Source organism: Atheta coriaria, unplaced genomic scaffold (genome assembly GCF_025399875.1).
Source record: "Atheta coriaria isolate IRGN ID8LTWV9N9 unplaced genomic scaffold, Caltech_Dcor_3.1 hic_scaffold_5_pilon, whole genome shotgun sequence".
Taxonomy (NCBI): Eukaryota; Metazoa; Arthropoda; class Insecta; order Coleoptera; family Staphylinidae; genus Dalotia; species Dalotia coriaria.
In genome coordinates this window covers 7,838,776-7,855,631 of record NW_027045447.1, presented here as the reverse complement: position 1 = coordinate 7,855,631, position 16,856 = coordinate 7,838,776, and the positions used below count along the sequence as shown (strand labels likewise).

The 16,856-nt window shown below is 37.5% G+C and overlaps 6 protein-coding genes across 6 annotated transcripts in view; 3 read left to right on the top strand and 3 right to left on the bottom strand.

The window, feature by feature from the left end:
- Positions 1–268: 268 nt before the first annotated feature.
- On the top strand, positions 269–3,251 carry p (WD40 repeat domain-containing protein pink). The gene is made up of 4 exons (XM_065303370.1): positions 269–467; positions 528–638; positions 697–930; positions 994–3,251. The coding sequence occupies exons 1-4, from the start codon at positions 375–377 to the stop codon at positions 3,154–3,156; spliced, it is 2,601 nt and encodes an 866-aa protein (XP_065159442.1). The 5' UTR covers positions 269–374; the 3' UTR covers positions 3,157–3,251.
- A 125-nt stretch (positions 3,252–3,376) lies between these two features.
- On the top strand, positions 3,377–6,707 carry LOC135792700 (probable cytochrome P450 49a1). Its single transcript, XM_065303373.1, has 8 exons — positions 3,377–4,325; positions 4,444–4,560; positions 4,956–5,032; positions 5,242–5,437; positions 5,496–5,652; positions 5,868–6,116; positions 6,206–6,427; positions 6,495–6,707. Exons 1-8 carry the CDS (start codon positions 3,871–3,873, stop codon positions 6,597–6,599), a joined length of 1,578 nt encoding a protein of 525 aa, XP_065159445.1. The 5' UTR covers positions 3,377–3,870; the 3' UTR covers positions 6,600–6,707.
- On the bottom strand, positions 6,691–9,425 carry LOC135792699 (probable cytochrome P450 301a1, mitochondrial). The gene is made up of 5 exons (XM_065303372.1): positions 8,806–9,425; positions 7,515–7,956; positions 7,198–7,446; positions 6,919–7,125; positions 6,691–6,864 (listed from the first exon to the last, which is right to left on the bottom strand). The coding sequence occupies exons 1-5, from the start codon at positions 9,414–9,416 to the stop codon at positions 6,748–6,750; spliced, it is 1,626 nt and encodes a 541-aa protein (XP_065159444.1). The 5' UTR covers positions 9,417–9,425; the 3' UTR covers positions 6,691–6,747.
- Positions 9,426–9,827: 402 nt separating this feature from the next.
- On the bottom strand, positions 9,828–12,175 carry LOC135792698 (RNA-binding protein 28). The gene is made up of 4 exons (XM_065303371.1): positions 12,023–12,175; positions 11,037–11,965; positions 10,817–10,982; positions 9,828–10,757 (listed from the first exon to the last, which is right to left on the bottom strand). Exons 1-4 carry the CDS (start codon positions 12,030–12,032, stop codon positions 9,865–9,867), a joined length of 1,998 nt encoding a protein of 665 aa, XP_065159443.1. The 5' UTR covers positions 12,033–12,175; the 3' UTR covers positions 9,828–9,864.
- A 534-nt stretch (positions 12,176–12,709) lies between these two features.
- Positions 12,710–16,856, top strand: part of ASPP (Ankyrin-repeat, SH3-domain, and Proline-rich-region containing Protein) — a 63,587-nt gene continuing 59,440 nt past the window's right edge. The window contains exon 1 of the mRNA XM_065303369.1: positions 12,710–13,053. The gene's annotated coding sequence lies outside the window, so the exon portion shown is untranslated. The remainder of the gene's footprint in view (positions 13,054–16,856) is intronic.
- LOC135791982 (uncharacterized) lies at positions 15,753–16,729 on the bottom strand. The gene has a single exon (XM_065302599.1). The coding sequence runs from the start codon at positions 16,639–16,641 to the stop codon at positions 15,826–15,828; it is 816 nt and encodes a 271-aa protein (XP_065158671.1). The 5' UTR covers positions 16,642–16,729; the 3' UTR covers positions 15,753–15,825.

The window sequence follows — 16,856 nt, the reverse complement described above, 5'->3', positions numbered from 1 at the left end:
TAGGATTGTTCAGTATACTGTACAGTATTTTGTGCAAAGCAGAAGAAAGCATAAAGAAAGTTTACGACGAACTTTCGGCCATGTTTTGGCGGGATATGCTAAATAATATTGTAATATTTATTACTACTTAGTAACAACAATTAATAAATATGTAAATTATGAGTACTGAATGGAAACGTTTTTGTTTTCTCTAATTTCCTACCAAATTCAAGAGGTCACTGCTCGACAACACCACTTATTACATAATATTGAAATCTTGTTCAACTTATTGCGTGCTAAATGTCATCTTAACAATTAATTACGACATAACCACAATTAACGATTTGTTTTCGCTGTGGGCCAAACAATCGTCGAACTTTGAGTAACATGCAATAATGACGGAAACAAGTAAACACTTCCTGGTGGAGTGTATAAGTGAAGTTAACATCCTAATTAAGAAACCTTTGCAACAAACGTTGCGAATTAAAGTAATTACAGTTAAAAATATCCAACAAGAGCCACAAATAATAATAATTTCTTGGTTTTAGTTCACTACATTTGATGTTTCTATTAACTATCTAGTTTTTGGAGCTACTAGTGGCGGAATTTATGTTTTCAATCGAAATAAACTCGATTTTTTAAAACTGGTACCATCTAAAGTAAGTTTTATTATATACAATTATTGTTTTTATTTAACTATAATTTTACCAATTATAGGAAGGTGCAATTTTAAAACTACTAATATGCCCAGAAGAGAAGTATGTGTTGGTAGCAACTTCAAAGGGATTTATAATCCTAGTAGAAAATTGTTTTACTGAATCAACTATTAGATACCAAATATTTCGAGAACATGAAGGTTGCACAATTACCGATATAATATGGCACTGCAATGAGATTTATTGTGGTGACAACAAAGGAAAAGTTTCTGTGATCTCTATAAACAGCCTTCTTGTAAGTTGAGTACCATTTGCAGGTTGTAGTATAATTTTGACAATTTCTAACTTTACTTTCCAGTCCAAAGCAATATTCCAAACACCTACAGCTGTATTAATGCATCTGGATTCCACAATATGTCAACTAGATGCCTGTGGAAGGTTACTACTAGTCTCCACCAAAACCAAAACATTCTTATGTGATACTGAGGCTGAACAATACCGACAAATCGGTAAGAAACTCCGCGATGGCGATTTTGGCGCCTGCTTCTTTGCGGAGAATCCCGACTGGTTTGCCAAAAACGTAGATCGAGAAAAGAATCGTTTCCGGTTTGTTAAAGACGACGAAAGTTTTCCAACCAGCGCATCGTTAGCATCGAGTCCTGCTGCGAGAATATACTGTTCTCGACCGGGTTTCCGCATCTGGGAAGCAAACATTGATGGAACTGTCATATGTACCTACCAATTTAAATCTGCCTTACAGGAAAATGTCACCGAGAGCATTTGCCTCGACAGCGACGCAAATTCTCGCCTTAAAGTTCGCAAAATGACGCTAAATCACTTCGAGAACTTCGGTCGTTTACTCATGGTGCAAGACCAATTCCTAATTACCTACTGCAAGAACAATCTAGTCATATTCGATAAACAGGGTATTCACGTTGTGTTCGTGTACGAAATGCGAGACATCACCGACGTAAAAATCATCCACAATTATATTTATTTATGGAACAAAAAAGATATGCGCGTAATAGCATTAATGGAGCTGGAAGTGTTGCTCTTGAAAGTTTTATCTGCCAGACAGTACTTGCTTTGCACTGAATTATGTTTAAAACATAAAGATCAAGTACTTCAACTTATACAAACGCACGATTCACTGCGTTCATTGCATGTTTTAAAAGATAAGTGCAAACAAGGCGAAGAGTCAAAAAGTCTGGAGGTGATATTTAAGTCGATTGAGCGTCGTTTACAGAATAATGAAACAAATTCCATGCCGGGTTCGCATATAGTTACAGTAGAAAACGGTCATTGTGAATATGCAGAACCCTCTTGTTCGTACGTCAACAAAGCGAAGTCAATTCGCAAAAGCAATACGGTCCATCCTACTAACATCCAATTAAAACCGGTCGAACCAACACGTGATCCGCATTATATTAATAACATTTTGTACAAACAGTATCAAGTCAATCAATTGTACGACAATATTGAAACAGCCCAACTACACGAGCTTCTTTCATCCAGAGACAATCTGGATGAAATCGTTGTTTTGTTTGAAAAGTTTATTGAATACGTGAGCGACAACGCGCTGGAGAAAGACAATAATAATGTACGTAATTGGTGCTATCATCAGTATCTGAAATTTATAAACCAAAAACGCGATCGAATCGAAAGTTTGGATACAGATTCACGCGCAATGAAAACACTTTCCGAGGCTTTAAAAAGTTTGAGTTTTTATCGCAATAATAAGCGAGATAATGGCGTGAAGAGTTTGTGTGATTGCGGTTTTCCGTTACCATTGGCTGATGGAATGACTGATGAATATTTACCTTTAGCTCGACTTGTTTATTCGAAGTTATCCACAATAGACCGTGAGCAGTTATTGCTCCAGTTTCCTATGTTGTGGAAGTTAAAGATTGATGAAATGAATGATTTACCAGCGTTGGTCATTCAATTGAGTGATCCCGCACTGTTTCAAGAAAAATCAGAATGTTTTACGCCTGATAACTGGAACGATTGTACTATTCTACTGGTTAAACTCAAACGAGGAAGATGCCTTAACTGCGACAATATTATAGACACACGTGCAGCGATGACTTGGAAAGAGTTTGCGCTCATCATGCTGAAGCGAGTGGGAGGGCTACAAACAACACGAATACTTAAAAAACACGCAAAACATATTCCAAATTCCGAATTGGGATATGAATTCTATCAGAGTTGTCTATTTAGTGCTGTGAGTAAAGAAAACGGCAAGTCATGCGACTTTATGTCGAATGTATTAACCAGTACTCGATTGGAGAATCAATTCGAAGATGGCCTCCGTGCGTATTTGAACCAAAAACATTTAGGGAAGCCGAATCTGAGCGGAATGTTAGACGTAATGGGCACCAAATGCAGTGTGTGTAATTTGTTGATAAATAATGCAATTCTCGAAGGCAGCACGCGTCTGAGCTGCGGCCATTTGTTTCACAAACTGTGCCTCGAATCTGTTAGCGGTATTTGTTCGGTGTGCATGCGAGTACCAAATTGATGCATGCGCGTCTATATTATGATGTTATAATATGTATAATGATGTTACTGTAATAAGGTGAATGTGAACGCCGAAAATATAAACAATTTGATATATATGTTATAGTATTATGTGCAGTGGGGAGGTTTAAACATTTAGAGCTTGTATCTATCTAGAATAACTTTCTCTTTCGCAAATTGCCCAGCCAACCGAACGACATCGACAAACTGATAATTAAATAGTATTTAATGGTAGCGATATTTTAAACTACTGTGCGTATATTTTAGCTATGTCTGGCGCAGAGTGTGTAATATGAATGAATTATATAACACAAAAATTATGTCTGCAAGGAGGCACGCTGCGCACGTGACGAAAGTGTTGTGAACTTTTACATTCGCTATCAATACGGTCCGGTTACGCAAGAGTGGCTGGCATTTGCCACCAATTCAATGCCCTTGAATTGATTGGGGGGTTTGTGCTCTCACCAAATTCGGCAAGTGGTCGACCGCAAATAACAATGGCCTGTCTGGTAAACGAGCAAAGAAGAGCAAACGCGTTGCAGCAGGCGCGCGCCAAAGCAAAGCAGGGGAAAGTATCATAGTTCGGATCGCTGAAGTTGAGGCACGCTGACTAGTAGTCTGAAGTCTGAGTAGTCACGATCGCGTACATTAATGTGGAAGTCGCGATTTGAATCTTGCCGAGTTTCCGTCGGAGTCGTAGTAAAATACAATTAAAATGGAGAAAACGTTGAAAGTTGTGAAGGAATCGCGGCGATTTTTTCAAAAGTTTTCCAACGCGCACAGCGTCAGTTTAATTTCCGCGGATAGAAGTGTAGAGGAAGAATTTGAAAACGAAACATGCGAAGCGTTACCGTATAAAATGGTACCGGGACCAAAACCATTTCCACTCGCTGGCAACACATGGAGATTTCTTCCAATTATTGGTGATTTTGAAATTGAACACATCGATAAAGTGTCGAAACGATTGTATGAAGAATACGGACCTATTGTTAAAGTGGAGGGTTTACTTGGTAGACCCGACATGCTCTTCCTTTTTGATCCCGATGAAATTGAAAAAGTGTTTCGGCAAGAAGATGCGCTGCCTTTGCGGCCTTCGATGCCATCGCTGAACTATTACAAACATGTCTATCAGAAGGATTTCTTTGGAGATGTTGGTGGCGTAATTGCCGTGTAAGTCATTTGTGTGCAATTATATTTAACAACGGTTTCTAATGCTTTATGACTATCTTTTATGATCTATGCGCTCTTAATAATTATTATGATGTCCTTGGGTTCATTATTTTGCCAGGCACGGCAAAAATTGGCAAAATTTTCGTACCAAAGTGAACCAAATCATGATGCAACCGAGAGTGGCGAAGATGTACATCGGACCAATCGAAGAAACTGCCAAGGAGTTTGTACAAAGGTAAAATATAATAAACAGTACACTAAAAGCGCCATTTTGTCAAATTTTTAATTTGTGGTTGCAAAATGTAAATCAGAAAATTCTAAAGCTGTGAAACTTGTGTTCCTAGAGTTATTACGATTTATGACAACAATTTGTGAGCTATTTGTTTGCTTAAATCATTGGTACATAGATATTTTGGAACGCGAAGATGAAAAAACCTTCAAAAGTCGGTCGCACGCGTATTGCAAAAGATGGCTCCTTCATTAATCAAGCCACAAAGACAAAAACGTTAATTTATCTTCTTCTATTAAATTAAATGTCCAAATAAAATACTTTTTCCAATAACTATCATGTCTTAACTCGTTAAAAAATAAATTAAACAATAAAAACGTTTGTAACTCTGTAATTTGCAGAATTGAAAAGCTAAAGGACCAGAAAAACGAGATGCCACACGATTTTCTAAACGAAATCCATAAATGGTCGCTAGAATGTACGTATATACACATTAAATACAAAAAAGTGTAATTTCGTTCGCTCTACGCCAATTTAACGCTTCATGCTTTCAACGCGATTATTATTTATTATTCGTGCATCCGTTCCTTTGTCAAGATTTCTACAAAATCAACAACCGTAGCAAATTGACAAATAGATAAACTTTGCATTACGCAAAAATATGAATAAACATTGTCTCTGCTGCAGCAATAGCTAAAGTCGCTTTGGATGTGCGCCTCGGATGTCTCGATGATGATGCGAATGAGGAAACGCAGAAATTAATCGACGCCGTCAATACATTCTTCATGAATGTTCCGATACTGGAACTGAAGGCGCCGATATGGCGTCTTTTTGCAACACCCACTTTCAACGAGTACATCCGTGCGCTAGATACGATTCGAGAGTATGTGACATTTTTGTACGTTTTTTATGCTTGTTTTTCGATTATCATTTGCTTGTAGAATTTCGTTAAAACATATTAACATAGCGCTACGCACGTTAAAAACCGAGAAGGATGCTCACGAAAAATCCGTTTTGGAACGAGTTTTAGCCATGGACAACGATGCCAAGATCGCTGCCATTCTAGCATTGGATTTGTTTCTCGTCGGAATTGACACCGTAATAAAATATATCAATATTTACATTTTACGCATGAGATGACACCGAATATTGTTATAATCGCACACATAAACGCACGCACATTTGCTCATGTTAATTCATACACGCTTTCACTCTTTGGTTACGAGTTTCTACCCACATACCTATGCATGGCATAGATTTACATAGTTATTACATAAACGATAAATAATCAATGATGGAATTATTTGTTGAAGACGTCCAACGCGGTGGGATCCATTTTGTATCAACTTGCTACTCATCCGGAGATTCAGGACAAAGCGCGTGAAGAAATTCTAAGCGTCGCGCCGGATTACAATGACTCTTTGACTTCGAAAAAATTGGATTCGATGCCTTATACGAAAGCATGCATACGCGAAACTTTAAGAATGTATCCTGTTGTTATTGGGAATGGAAGATGTACCAGTCGCGATTCAATTATTGGTGGATATTTAATACCTAAAGGAGTAGGTAGCGTTTTATTATCTACTAGATTTAAATGGATTTAATGATTTATTACAGCATAAAACTTGTTTGTTCGCTTTTCTATTTAAAGGTGCAGGTTGTTTTTCAACATTACGTCATTAGCAACTTGGATAAATATTTCGAAAAGAGCAATGAGTTTATGCCAGAACGATGGTTGAAAACATGTCCGCATGGGATGAATGAATCTAGTAAAGGACATCATCCGTTTGCTTCACTTCCGTTCGGCTTTGGTCGCAGGATGTGTTTGGGGAAGCGATTTGCTGATATAGAAATTCAAACAGTCATTGTAAAAGTGAGTATTTTTACCTTTTTTTTTTGTTTTCATAAAAAAAATATTAAAATTGAAAACTTTTGTGTAGATTCTACAACAATATAAATTGGAATATCATCATGAGAAATTGGATTATTTTATTCATCCGATGTATACGCCAAATGGACCATTACGTATAAAGTTTACTAAATAGGAAAATAATAAGAATTTTAATTTTCTTTTCCATTCAATTGATGAAATTCCTATGATTTTTAACGAAGAAATGTTTTATAATAATAAAAATATGTACAATATACTGTTTAATTTTGTATCCTTATTAAATCTTATTATTTTTACAATTATTACATTGGTGGACGTTTGGTAACTTTAAATTTGAGTTCCCCATCAGGAGCATACATGAAAGTCACCTTATATTCAAGTGGATCGTGGTTGTACTCTAATTTGTACGATCGAATCAACTGCAAAAGAAATTAAATAAAAAAATTAAGAACTATTTAAATGATTTAGGGTACCTTAGCAAGCAAAATTTGTATTTCCAAGTCGGCAAATCGTCGACCCAAACACATTCTAGCACCGTGTCCATAAGGCAATGATGCATATGGATGAATTTTCATTCCTTCATTTTTTCCCTTCATCCACCTTTCCGGTTTAAAATCTGCAGCGTCTGAGACATATTCCTCCATGCTACCAGTTACCAAAGTGGGAAAAACTACTTGTACCTTTATAATAACACAAAAATTGATAATTGTGGAAATTGTGTGGAGGAATTGTTCTTAATTAAATCAAGTTACCCCTTTTGGAATGTGAAAACCTCGAATAGCCGTGTCTTGTTGTAATGTTCTGCCGTTACCAATGACTGTAGAGTATTTTCTAAACACTTCTTTAACAAAAGCTTTAAGATATACCATTTGGTCAAGCAGTGCTGTGGTTAAAGGTGTGTTGGGATCGGGTAACACCCGTAATAACTCCTGATGAAGTTTTTCTTGTTCTTCCGGTCTGGTTGCGAGTTGATACAGAATCGAACACACCGCCATTGATATCTTATACATTAGAAACCATAATAATTAAGAAAATGCAATATTAAAATTTGTTATGTTTTGTAAATTACCGTATCAATTCCAACTAAAATAAGATCCAAAGCAAGAATCGCTGCAGTTCGTGGATTTGGTTCATTAATCAAAATTCGTTCAATCAGCGATAATTCATATTCATTTTTATCTTTTTTGGTTTCCAATCGATCCATTGCTTCGTTAATATACTTCATACATATTTCCACAAAGTAATCCATATTATTCACATATTTAGTCCAAATTGGAGTTGGAAAATACCTCCAAAACGGAAATTTAAGCTCTAACACTGCAATATTTCTCAGTGCAAATTTAGCGGCGTTGATAATTTTAAGCGGTTCAGACGTTTCAGGTAGATTAGCATCCAAACAACCTAATCGTACATCCAAAGCGACTCTACCAATACATTCAAGTGACCATTTGTGAATTTCGTTGTCAAAGTCTGCAGGCATTTCACCTTCGGCATCGCGCATTTCCATCATTCTACAAACAAACACACATTATAACATACTACAATACCCACTACTACAATAACATCCTTGCAGAAACAAAATATTTATTCATGCTATTAACGTCTATGTGATAATTATAAACACATCATAGCGTAACATCAATTGGCATTCAAAGAGATGAGTTATCTGAGGTAAGCGTAAAGCGTAAAAAATTTAAAACTTGTTTGTGTTAGAACCTTGACTCGACCACTTAGATTTCAATTATTACTTTCTTATTCGCAATGCAGTTTCGACAAAATAGATGAATGAACTTTTTTTAAGTCGAACACTGCACAAAAAAGAACTGTGCCTAGAACTACGCAACTTTTACTTCCAAACTTTTGGCTTACGGTTACTATTACAAGGTTATTGCCGCAACGTTGCGTTAAAATTATGCAATTTTTATTTCGGCATCGTTTGTTTATGTTTAAATATTTAAGCTTTTTGCAAATACCTATTGAGAAACATATTCTCACGCATTTTACTAGTAAAACTATAAAATTTCATATTTAATTTGTTTATATCGTACTCGTCTAGACTCTAATGATTAAAATAAATTATATGCATCAAAACTATGTCGCAAAAGTCTAAATTCTCTTAATGACCCACTCGTTATAAAAGTTTCACTTCAGAAACAATCTCATATGAATGAAATAATTAAATTTAATCACACTGTATAACAAAAGAAATTTCTATGCCTGTCTGGCATTTCACTTTATAAACTCCGAGACGAGTATTGCGCGGTACCGGATTTTCTCTGGCATTTACGCTAAACAGAAAATGCGATTTTAATGATAATGATCACATGCACCTAGCGTCGCGGTATGCGCTGAGTACTTACCGTTGCATGAAGTAATCTGTGACTTCTTCAATGGGCGCAATGTATTTACGAACCGTTTGTAATTGCAATATTGGTTTTTGTACTTTCGTCCGGAATTCTCGCCATGGCTCACCATGAACACCTACTACTCCTGGCAGCGTACCAAAAAAATCCTTTCGTACTTCACCTTTATATTTGACCAAACATGGCATAGATGGACGAAAAGGCGTTGGTCCTTCATTGCGATAAACTTTTTCTATCTCATCGGCATCGTAGACAAAGAGCAAATCAGGTCGTCCCACCAAACCGGAGAGTTTAACAATTTTACCATATTCGGCATAAAATATTTGCGAAAGTTTCGCGACATCTGACACTTGATACTGGCCAATAACAGGCAACAAACGCCAAGTATTCCCCAAAATCGGAATGGGTTTCGGTCCCGGAACATCCGCGTACGGGCGCGCACCTTCAAACTCACACACTTTGTTAACTTTTTCCGAATTACCGGTAACTTCACCGTTTATAGCGATAGTTGTAGAATAATTTAATTGATTTCTTATTGATAACACGCATCGCGATGCTGTGGTGAATTTGATTTTCGAGAGAACGTGCATGTTGAAAAAGTACAACATGCGCTTTAAAAGTTCGAATGCAAATGAAAGTGGTTGGTAGGTAAAACGCCGCCATCTAGGCAACTGCCTAATGCGCGCAGGTGAACAGAGGTAGAAATGGAAGAAACGGGTTTCGAATCATCCGTGATCGCATGGAAGTATATCGAGCTCGCGGGATCACAGCTACAAATTCGAGTGATTCGAGTGCGTTTCGGTGGGGCCCTGACCCAGATTTCACTTACGCGCCGGTACTTGTTTAGTAAAGCCTGGAGCATCACAACTCGCATGCCAATGTGCTGTGGAAACTACCAAATCGCTTGACAATCATTAAAATAATATTCATGTTTGTGACAGTGCATTGTTGTGTGCTTCTTTTTATAACAAGCTGATAGTACTTGAATTTGCAATTTGCAAATATGAAAGTACACAAAATAGTCAAATAACATTAATTTATTTTCTAAATTTACAGTTACCCATCTGTCCACGCTCCTCTAGTTTGCAATTTATTAGATTGGTTGCTGGAACCAGTCTTAAGCAGTTTATTTTTATAGGCGTTTACCATTTTGGCAAAACTATCGTCTTTAATATCGCGATCGCGCTTCTGTTTATTAATTTTCTGCCCGTCTTGTCGAGTGAATTCTTCTTTCTTTTGCTGTAAAGTCTTATGAACATTCTTTTTCTGTTTCTTTTCAGCTTTTACTTGTTCATAATGCAATTGCGCCTGTGTATTCAGTTTATACCTAGATCTCATTTTGTTTATTTGACCAGGTTTTGCTTGCGTGCCTGCAAACTTATCACCTTCGATGATTTGCGGACGTCGTTTCCGTGCGTCGCCATCTTCTTCACGTTTACGTTTCTTGAAACTTTGATGATCTTTCTTTGCACCTGCATCAAATTGACGTGCGAGGGGATTAAGTTGACGCGATTTTTCTAAGCGCTTTTGTTTTGTATTAACCATAACGCGATTTTCAATTGAAAATGCAACAATAGGACGTTTACTAGCAGAAAATACGTGTGGATTATTGTTTAGGGATCGTAGAGCGTTTAAAGCATGTTCGTGAGTTGTGAATGAAACAAAACCGTGTTCTTTTGATGAACCTACACCCTTCGCGTCGACGTTTTTTAAATTGCGCATGACACGACATTCCCTGATGACAGCGCCGGGACCTGCGTGTTTTTTCAGAAGAATTCGTAATTTGTTGTCGTCCCAAGTCGCTGGTAAATTGTGGATTATAAGACGAGTTCTAGCAATGAACATATTTAAATTGCGCAACATTTGCGTTTTGTACTGCTCTAGTTGTAGACGTTTCGCCATGTCTGCGGCTGATACACCTTCAGCTGCCTTTGTACCAGCCAAAACCACTGCAAATAATTAATTATATTCAGTAAGACATAAACAAAACATAAATAGAAGCACCTACCTCCTTCTTTAATAAGGTAAAGATTTCTAGAATCTTTCTGTTTCTCTTTTTCCTTTGACTTGTTTTGAATATCTTGTCTACCAACAGCCGGATGACAATCCAAGATGGTTCCTAAACAAGTTAATTCTGTACCTGCTTTAAGACATTTATCAGCATCCTCCTTATTCTGAAATTTCATACATATTAAATTATGAGAAAAGATTAAATTTATAAAACCTACTCTGAATTTTACAAATGCAGTGCCTTTGGAATGCTCTGTCATTTTGTCAACACATACTAAAGCATAATATAGGGGCCCAAATTGCTTCATACACTCCTTTAAGTCTGAATTAGTAGCATCAAAAGGCAGATTCTTAATGAAAACAGTTCTACCCTCTGTGACATCATGTGACTCATATTTTTGTTTCTTTTCTGTAGTCTGTGACAGTTTTTCATCTTCATCAAGACCACTATCAATTTCTTCATCTTTTTGGTCAATCATTGAATCTGCATCTTCCTCTTCATCATTTTCAGATGAACTTTCATGACTTTCTTCCTTAGGTTCTTTTTCTTCTTCATCTTCAGAGGAACTTTCATCATTTTCTTCTTTTGGTTCTGTTTCTTCTTCACTACTGTCATCTGAAGAACTATCAGCTTCTTTTACAACTGCTTCATCAATATTTTCATTTGGTTCTGTTTTTATTTCATTACAATCAATAACATTTTCATCAACTGTTGGTTTTTCTGCAACAGTATCAACATCAATTGGTTCTTCTTTTATTTTCTGGTCCAACCAAAATTGTTTTCTTTTCTCATTATATACTTTCTTATCAAACTGTTTCTTGGGCATAGCAAAGTCACATTCAAGAGCTCTTCCCATAAATTCTTTTCCATTTAGATGATGTTTAGCTTTGGCTGCTTTTTGCACAGCATCAAATTGTACAAAACCACAACCTGTAAGCATGCCATCTTCTTTCTTAAGCAAGTGGATATTTGTTACTGTTCCAAATTTTCCGAAATACGCTTTTAGATTTTCTTCAGTGGCCGAGAATGGTAGGTTTTTCACTACAAGTTTAGCGCGTTTTTCTTTTAAGTTTTGCTTGCGCTCTTTTGCTTTGGATTTCATTTTTAATTTATAAGCTTGTTTTAAGGCTGCATTCTTCTCTTTATCTGTAAGAAATAAAGGAAATTACTTATATATAATATAATTATAGTAAAATTACAAACCTTTCCCCATTTTACCGGGTTAAAATTAAAAACAACCCGTAGAAAATATGGAATTATTGAACGCACGACTGTAAAGCACAACACAACCAGCATGCGCAACTTTAAGGTTAGCGATTTGCGTTTTTCTGGCTGCCTACCTTATAGCCAAGGAATAAAGTTTTGAAATGTTGTCGGGTACCATTAGCATTGGTGACAAATTGGTACCATTAATATTTCGAAACCATAATATTATTATTAATAGCAATATTATATACTAAAATATTTACAAAAGGTACAAATTACAAAAGTTTTCTTGGCACTCTGGAACCAATTTTAGAATAGAGAAAAATGAACCGTAAAACAAAGCAAATTGCCATTTTTTAAATTTATTATTGTTTCAATCTGAAATTGAATTCAATACTCACAATAAATATCATTATGCCAGTATTTTCCTCGCTCAATTTTTGCCAAAAGTAATTTATTGTATTTTTGTTCGTTACCTTGATTCGTGATTACCTTGACAACGCATAAACAAATCAACGAATTTGTTCGGCTATAAGCAAAGGAAGCGAAGCATGTCCAGCACAATCCGGCGTCCACCACGCGTCGGTTGGTACAAACACGTCAACTTTGAATGGTTCTTTTTACTACGGCTCCGACGAGTCCGTACGGATTCTTACTACGTTTCCGCACCGCGGATCGGCAGCTTTTGCGATCCGAACAGTCGTGTCGCGAACACCGGCCGCGGTCGCACCATTCACCGCGAATCGCATTCGACGCGTTCTCATTCTCGATATCCCCAATATCCTCAATAACTTACTGTGCCGTGGCTTAACGTATCACACATCGCTCATCGGTCAAAGTCACTAAGTAATCGAAACTCAGTGCGTTATGACGGTAAAGTTAAAAGGGCTCTTAAGTAGTGCTGGTTGCCTACCGTAACTTAATTTGTGAGCTACTCAGTTATTGTTTTGTGTTTGTTTTGTGCAAAATTTTGGATTATACACCCTTAAAACATCTTTACCCAAAAGGAAAAAGGGCAACACATCAAGGTAAATGTAATTTTGTTTAAAAAACAAAAACAAAACCTCGAGGACGTAATTAATTAACGTAATTTTTGCCGGACGCTGAGAATCCGGACGTATACATCACGCCAGAAATGTTCGTTGAATTGTTTCGCCTGGTTTCCTTTGCAATACATATTCTTCTTGTACATGGCCATACTGAATGAAGGTGCTCGCATGTCGTTGATCTTGATTTTCGATTTGATTGCTCAAATGCGATGTGATGGCATGCTATTTGTTGGAATGCTTCTCAAATTTATCTCAATTCGTGTTTTGTGGGGATTCTGCGGTTGGATTGAGACGTTGCGTTCATATATCAAACATGGCAGTAATTTATGAAAACACGCCTCTTCGTAGTAAATTTATGAATATCGAAGAATATTAGATAACACACATGAATACGGAAACAAAAATATTTGTGGTCTGGCATTGCTTTAAACGAATTGTTTTTCGAGAGAGTTTTCAATTTGTCTTCGCAACGAGTGTGTAAACGTGCGGCTCTTCGTGATTGGCACAATTCGATAATTCACGACAATTAACCTTTAGCTTTTTAAAGCGCACGCCATTTTTAAGTGAGAGCAAAGTGGACTTCCATCTCTCGTACTTACAACTTACATTTCGTTGTTCGATTGTTGTGCCGCTTTGCTTGGCTGTTGCCTGGGATCGTTTCAGCCGGCTCGCAATCATTTTTTACTGGGTAAGTGTGTTGATGGCGCTGTTGCGTTTTAATTTCGCTCGGTGTTCGGCGTTCTTCATTCTCGAGCGGTGTGTGTCTTGTTTAGATTTCGTTTCGTTGTGATTTGCGGCTAATTTTACCTTTTCGGGTCGGGCAGAGAACAACGTGAGGCATGAAACATGCTTTACGCAATCTGAAAATCGTGCGCCACAACGCAACAGATAATTATTTTGTAACCAAATTCGCCGAACAAGTGGAGCTTGTCGTTAATAAATCGTTAAAAATTTGTTTCTGAAGATATTATGTACACAGCAATATTTTTTGCACTTTCCTTATGATTTCAGTTATATTAACATTATATATTGTGTTGCATAACATAACCTTACCTAACCTATCATCAGAACTATCAAAAGTATGCAACTGACCATACCGCAGGCGTTTAACCACCATTATTATACAATTTGTCAAGGAATTAATCTAGTTAACTACAATTACAAATTTGTAACGAATAAGTAACATAATAGTACAAAGTGTATTTGTCGTCGATCGCGTATGCATCCATAGACTGCAGACCATTCGACTTGATAGGTTTTATGAGTATGTAGGCAGTTAAAAAGTCGCAATATAATTTTTAGAGCGTGGGCGGAAACGATATGAGACATTGTGACTTGTGACCGAACGTATTGCTATTGAGATGGAAGCACAATGCGAAATGATTCATCCGCACGATTCGCATGCACAACAACAACAACAAAAACGCAACAACCAGGTACACCAGGTCCGCACGACTTTGATTGTTTTTATGCAATACGTACTCAATTGCGCCGCCGTAATATGGCTTAATTAAAGTAGAAAAATTGAACACAGTTCTCTGTTACGTCGCGGAAAGCAATTCTCTTCATCGCCTCAACAGTAATATCTTTTCACTGTCGTGTGCTTGAATGAAGTTTACATCTTACGTTTTCTATCGGTTCTTCGGACTCTTGTGCTCACCTTATAGTGTCGTGCCGCGGCTTTAATAATAATTATAATAACTAGAATGTACCAGATGGCATTGCCGGCCCTGCCATTGCGTCAAAGTAGTATGTAATTTAATGAATTTAATTGCCAGCGATTTTGTTTACCTTATTCTTCGTACGGCGTGTAATAAACTGTGCAGTTGTGTTGTACATTTTTCTCATGTAAATTGCTTTAAATTTCCGTGTTAAGTTTGCCATTAAAACGCTTTCACATTGTTGCGCACACAATGTGTAATAAACTTAGTTTTGTTTATTTGATGATCAAATATCTGCGCGATCAGGTTTGAGATGGCAGCTTGCAGTCGTTTGAAATAACGGATAGTCGCTTGTAGATACTCGTTGACTCCATGTCGGCCAAACGTTAATTCGTCGAATCCAAGTATTTTTTTGCTTGCTGCTTCAATTGCTTCTTTCTTTCTGTGCGCACTTCATGGTGCGAAACAGTTAAATCGACAGATGATTACGGTCATGCAATGCCTATTTCGCTTATTTCTAGTCAAGCAGAAAAGACTCAACGACTCAGAGATTTATCCACCAGTTTATCTTATCCAGGAAAAGAATGCATTGAAAATTTACCTTCATTTCGTAGAAATTTTTCTAATTTTAAAATGCACTGTATGTTGCCTACCTAACATCGCACTGCTAATTATCCGTATGTAAGGACCATTATATATCCTATGAATAAATAAAGGTAACCGCGTCTGCATGTGACTAATTAGTTGACTAACAAAAGGTTAATCCACGCTAATCTGATTCAATGGTAATGCAGACACACGTACGAGTTAATTTGTTTTGTCAAAACGGAAGTCTCCTTAGCACGATATGGCATGTTTAGCGATACTCCGAGACTGATTTAAAGATAATGCCTTCACATTTTTTACAATGTCTCAAAAGTTCATTCTTAGGAACTAATTTCGATGCGCTGAGTCGCAAAAGTCACCGAACCATGCGAGATATTCGCGGATCATTGAAGTCCTTGATTAATACGAGTATTGTTCTGGATTTTTTTACTTTAATACATTAATAAATAGATATAAATATCGTAAAGTTGAGTCCGTAAGCAGTTTAGTTGTTTCTCGCCGCTTGTGATTTTCGTTTATTGCGCATTGCAGTTTCTTTCGCTTCATGCGCAGCGCAAGCTGCCTTAGCCGCAGCTTTTTTGGTATTCGCTAGATCAGTACGTGCCGCTTCTAGTTGTTTTGTAAGTGCCGCCTCTCTGTTTTTTGCCGCTTCGACTAATTGCTCTTTTTGTTGTGTTTGTTGTTGCGCTCCTTGTGCAGATTGTTCGGCGTTGGCGGCTAGCGCCTGCGCGACTTGCAGTGCATTACCGAGTAGTTTTACTTCTGCGTTTGCTTCTTGTGCAGCTTGCATTGCCGCACCAGCAATGGCGGCTTCTTGCTGAATGGCATTCGCCTCTTCTCTTTCGACAGCTTCAGCTTCACGCACTTCTTCCTGTAGCTGTTCAACGATTGCTTGTTTTCCGGAAAGCGCCGCCTCTGCAGCCTCAGCAGCTTCAAGTGCTTTCTCCGCAAGTTGTTCTTTTACTTGATGGGCGGCTTGTTGACCAGCCGCCGCTTGTGCCTCCTGGGCTGCTTTTGCTTCATTGGCGGCTTTCTGAGCTATATTAGACGCTTTTGCTTTGTCCACTGACATGTCTTTGCCTGCATCGCCACCAGCTGTATTACATGCTGCTGCAGAAGATGCACCACCGCCGCTCAGTGGAGTACCACCAACACCACCAGCACCAGTTGGTGCAGCTTTATCATCACGTGCTTGAATGGCATGTTTATTAGACGCGGGAAGAGCCGCGTTAGGAGCGATGAGTGATATAATAAGTAATGCGGACAGAATTTTAATAAAACGAAAACTCTTTCTTCGCATTTTGTCCTGTCGGAACCATTTCTGATGACTTAGACGTCACACAAATGTCAAGTGTCAGTGCAACACAATCCACAACCCTTTGCAATAATTAGTCACTGTAAATGTTGGTAATATTACACCTACGACGGTCAAATTTGTAGTGAACTTTAAGTTTGGTTTTATATGTCAACATGGTCAGGCTAGCATGACTATATTCATTGTTAAAAGGCTGCTGA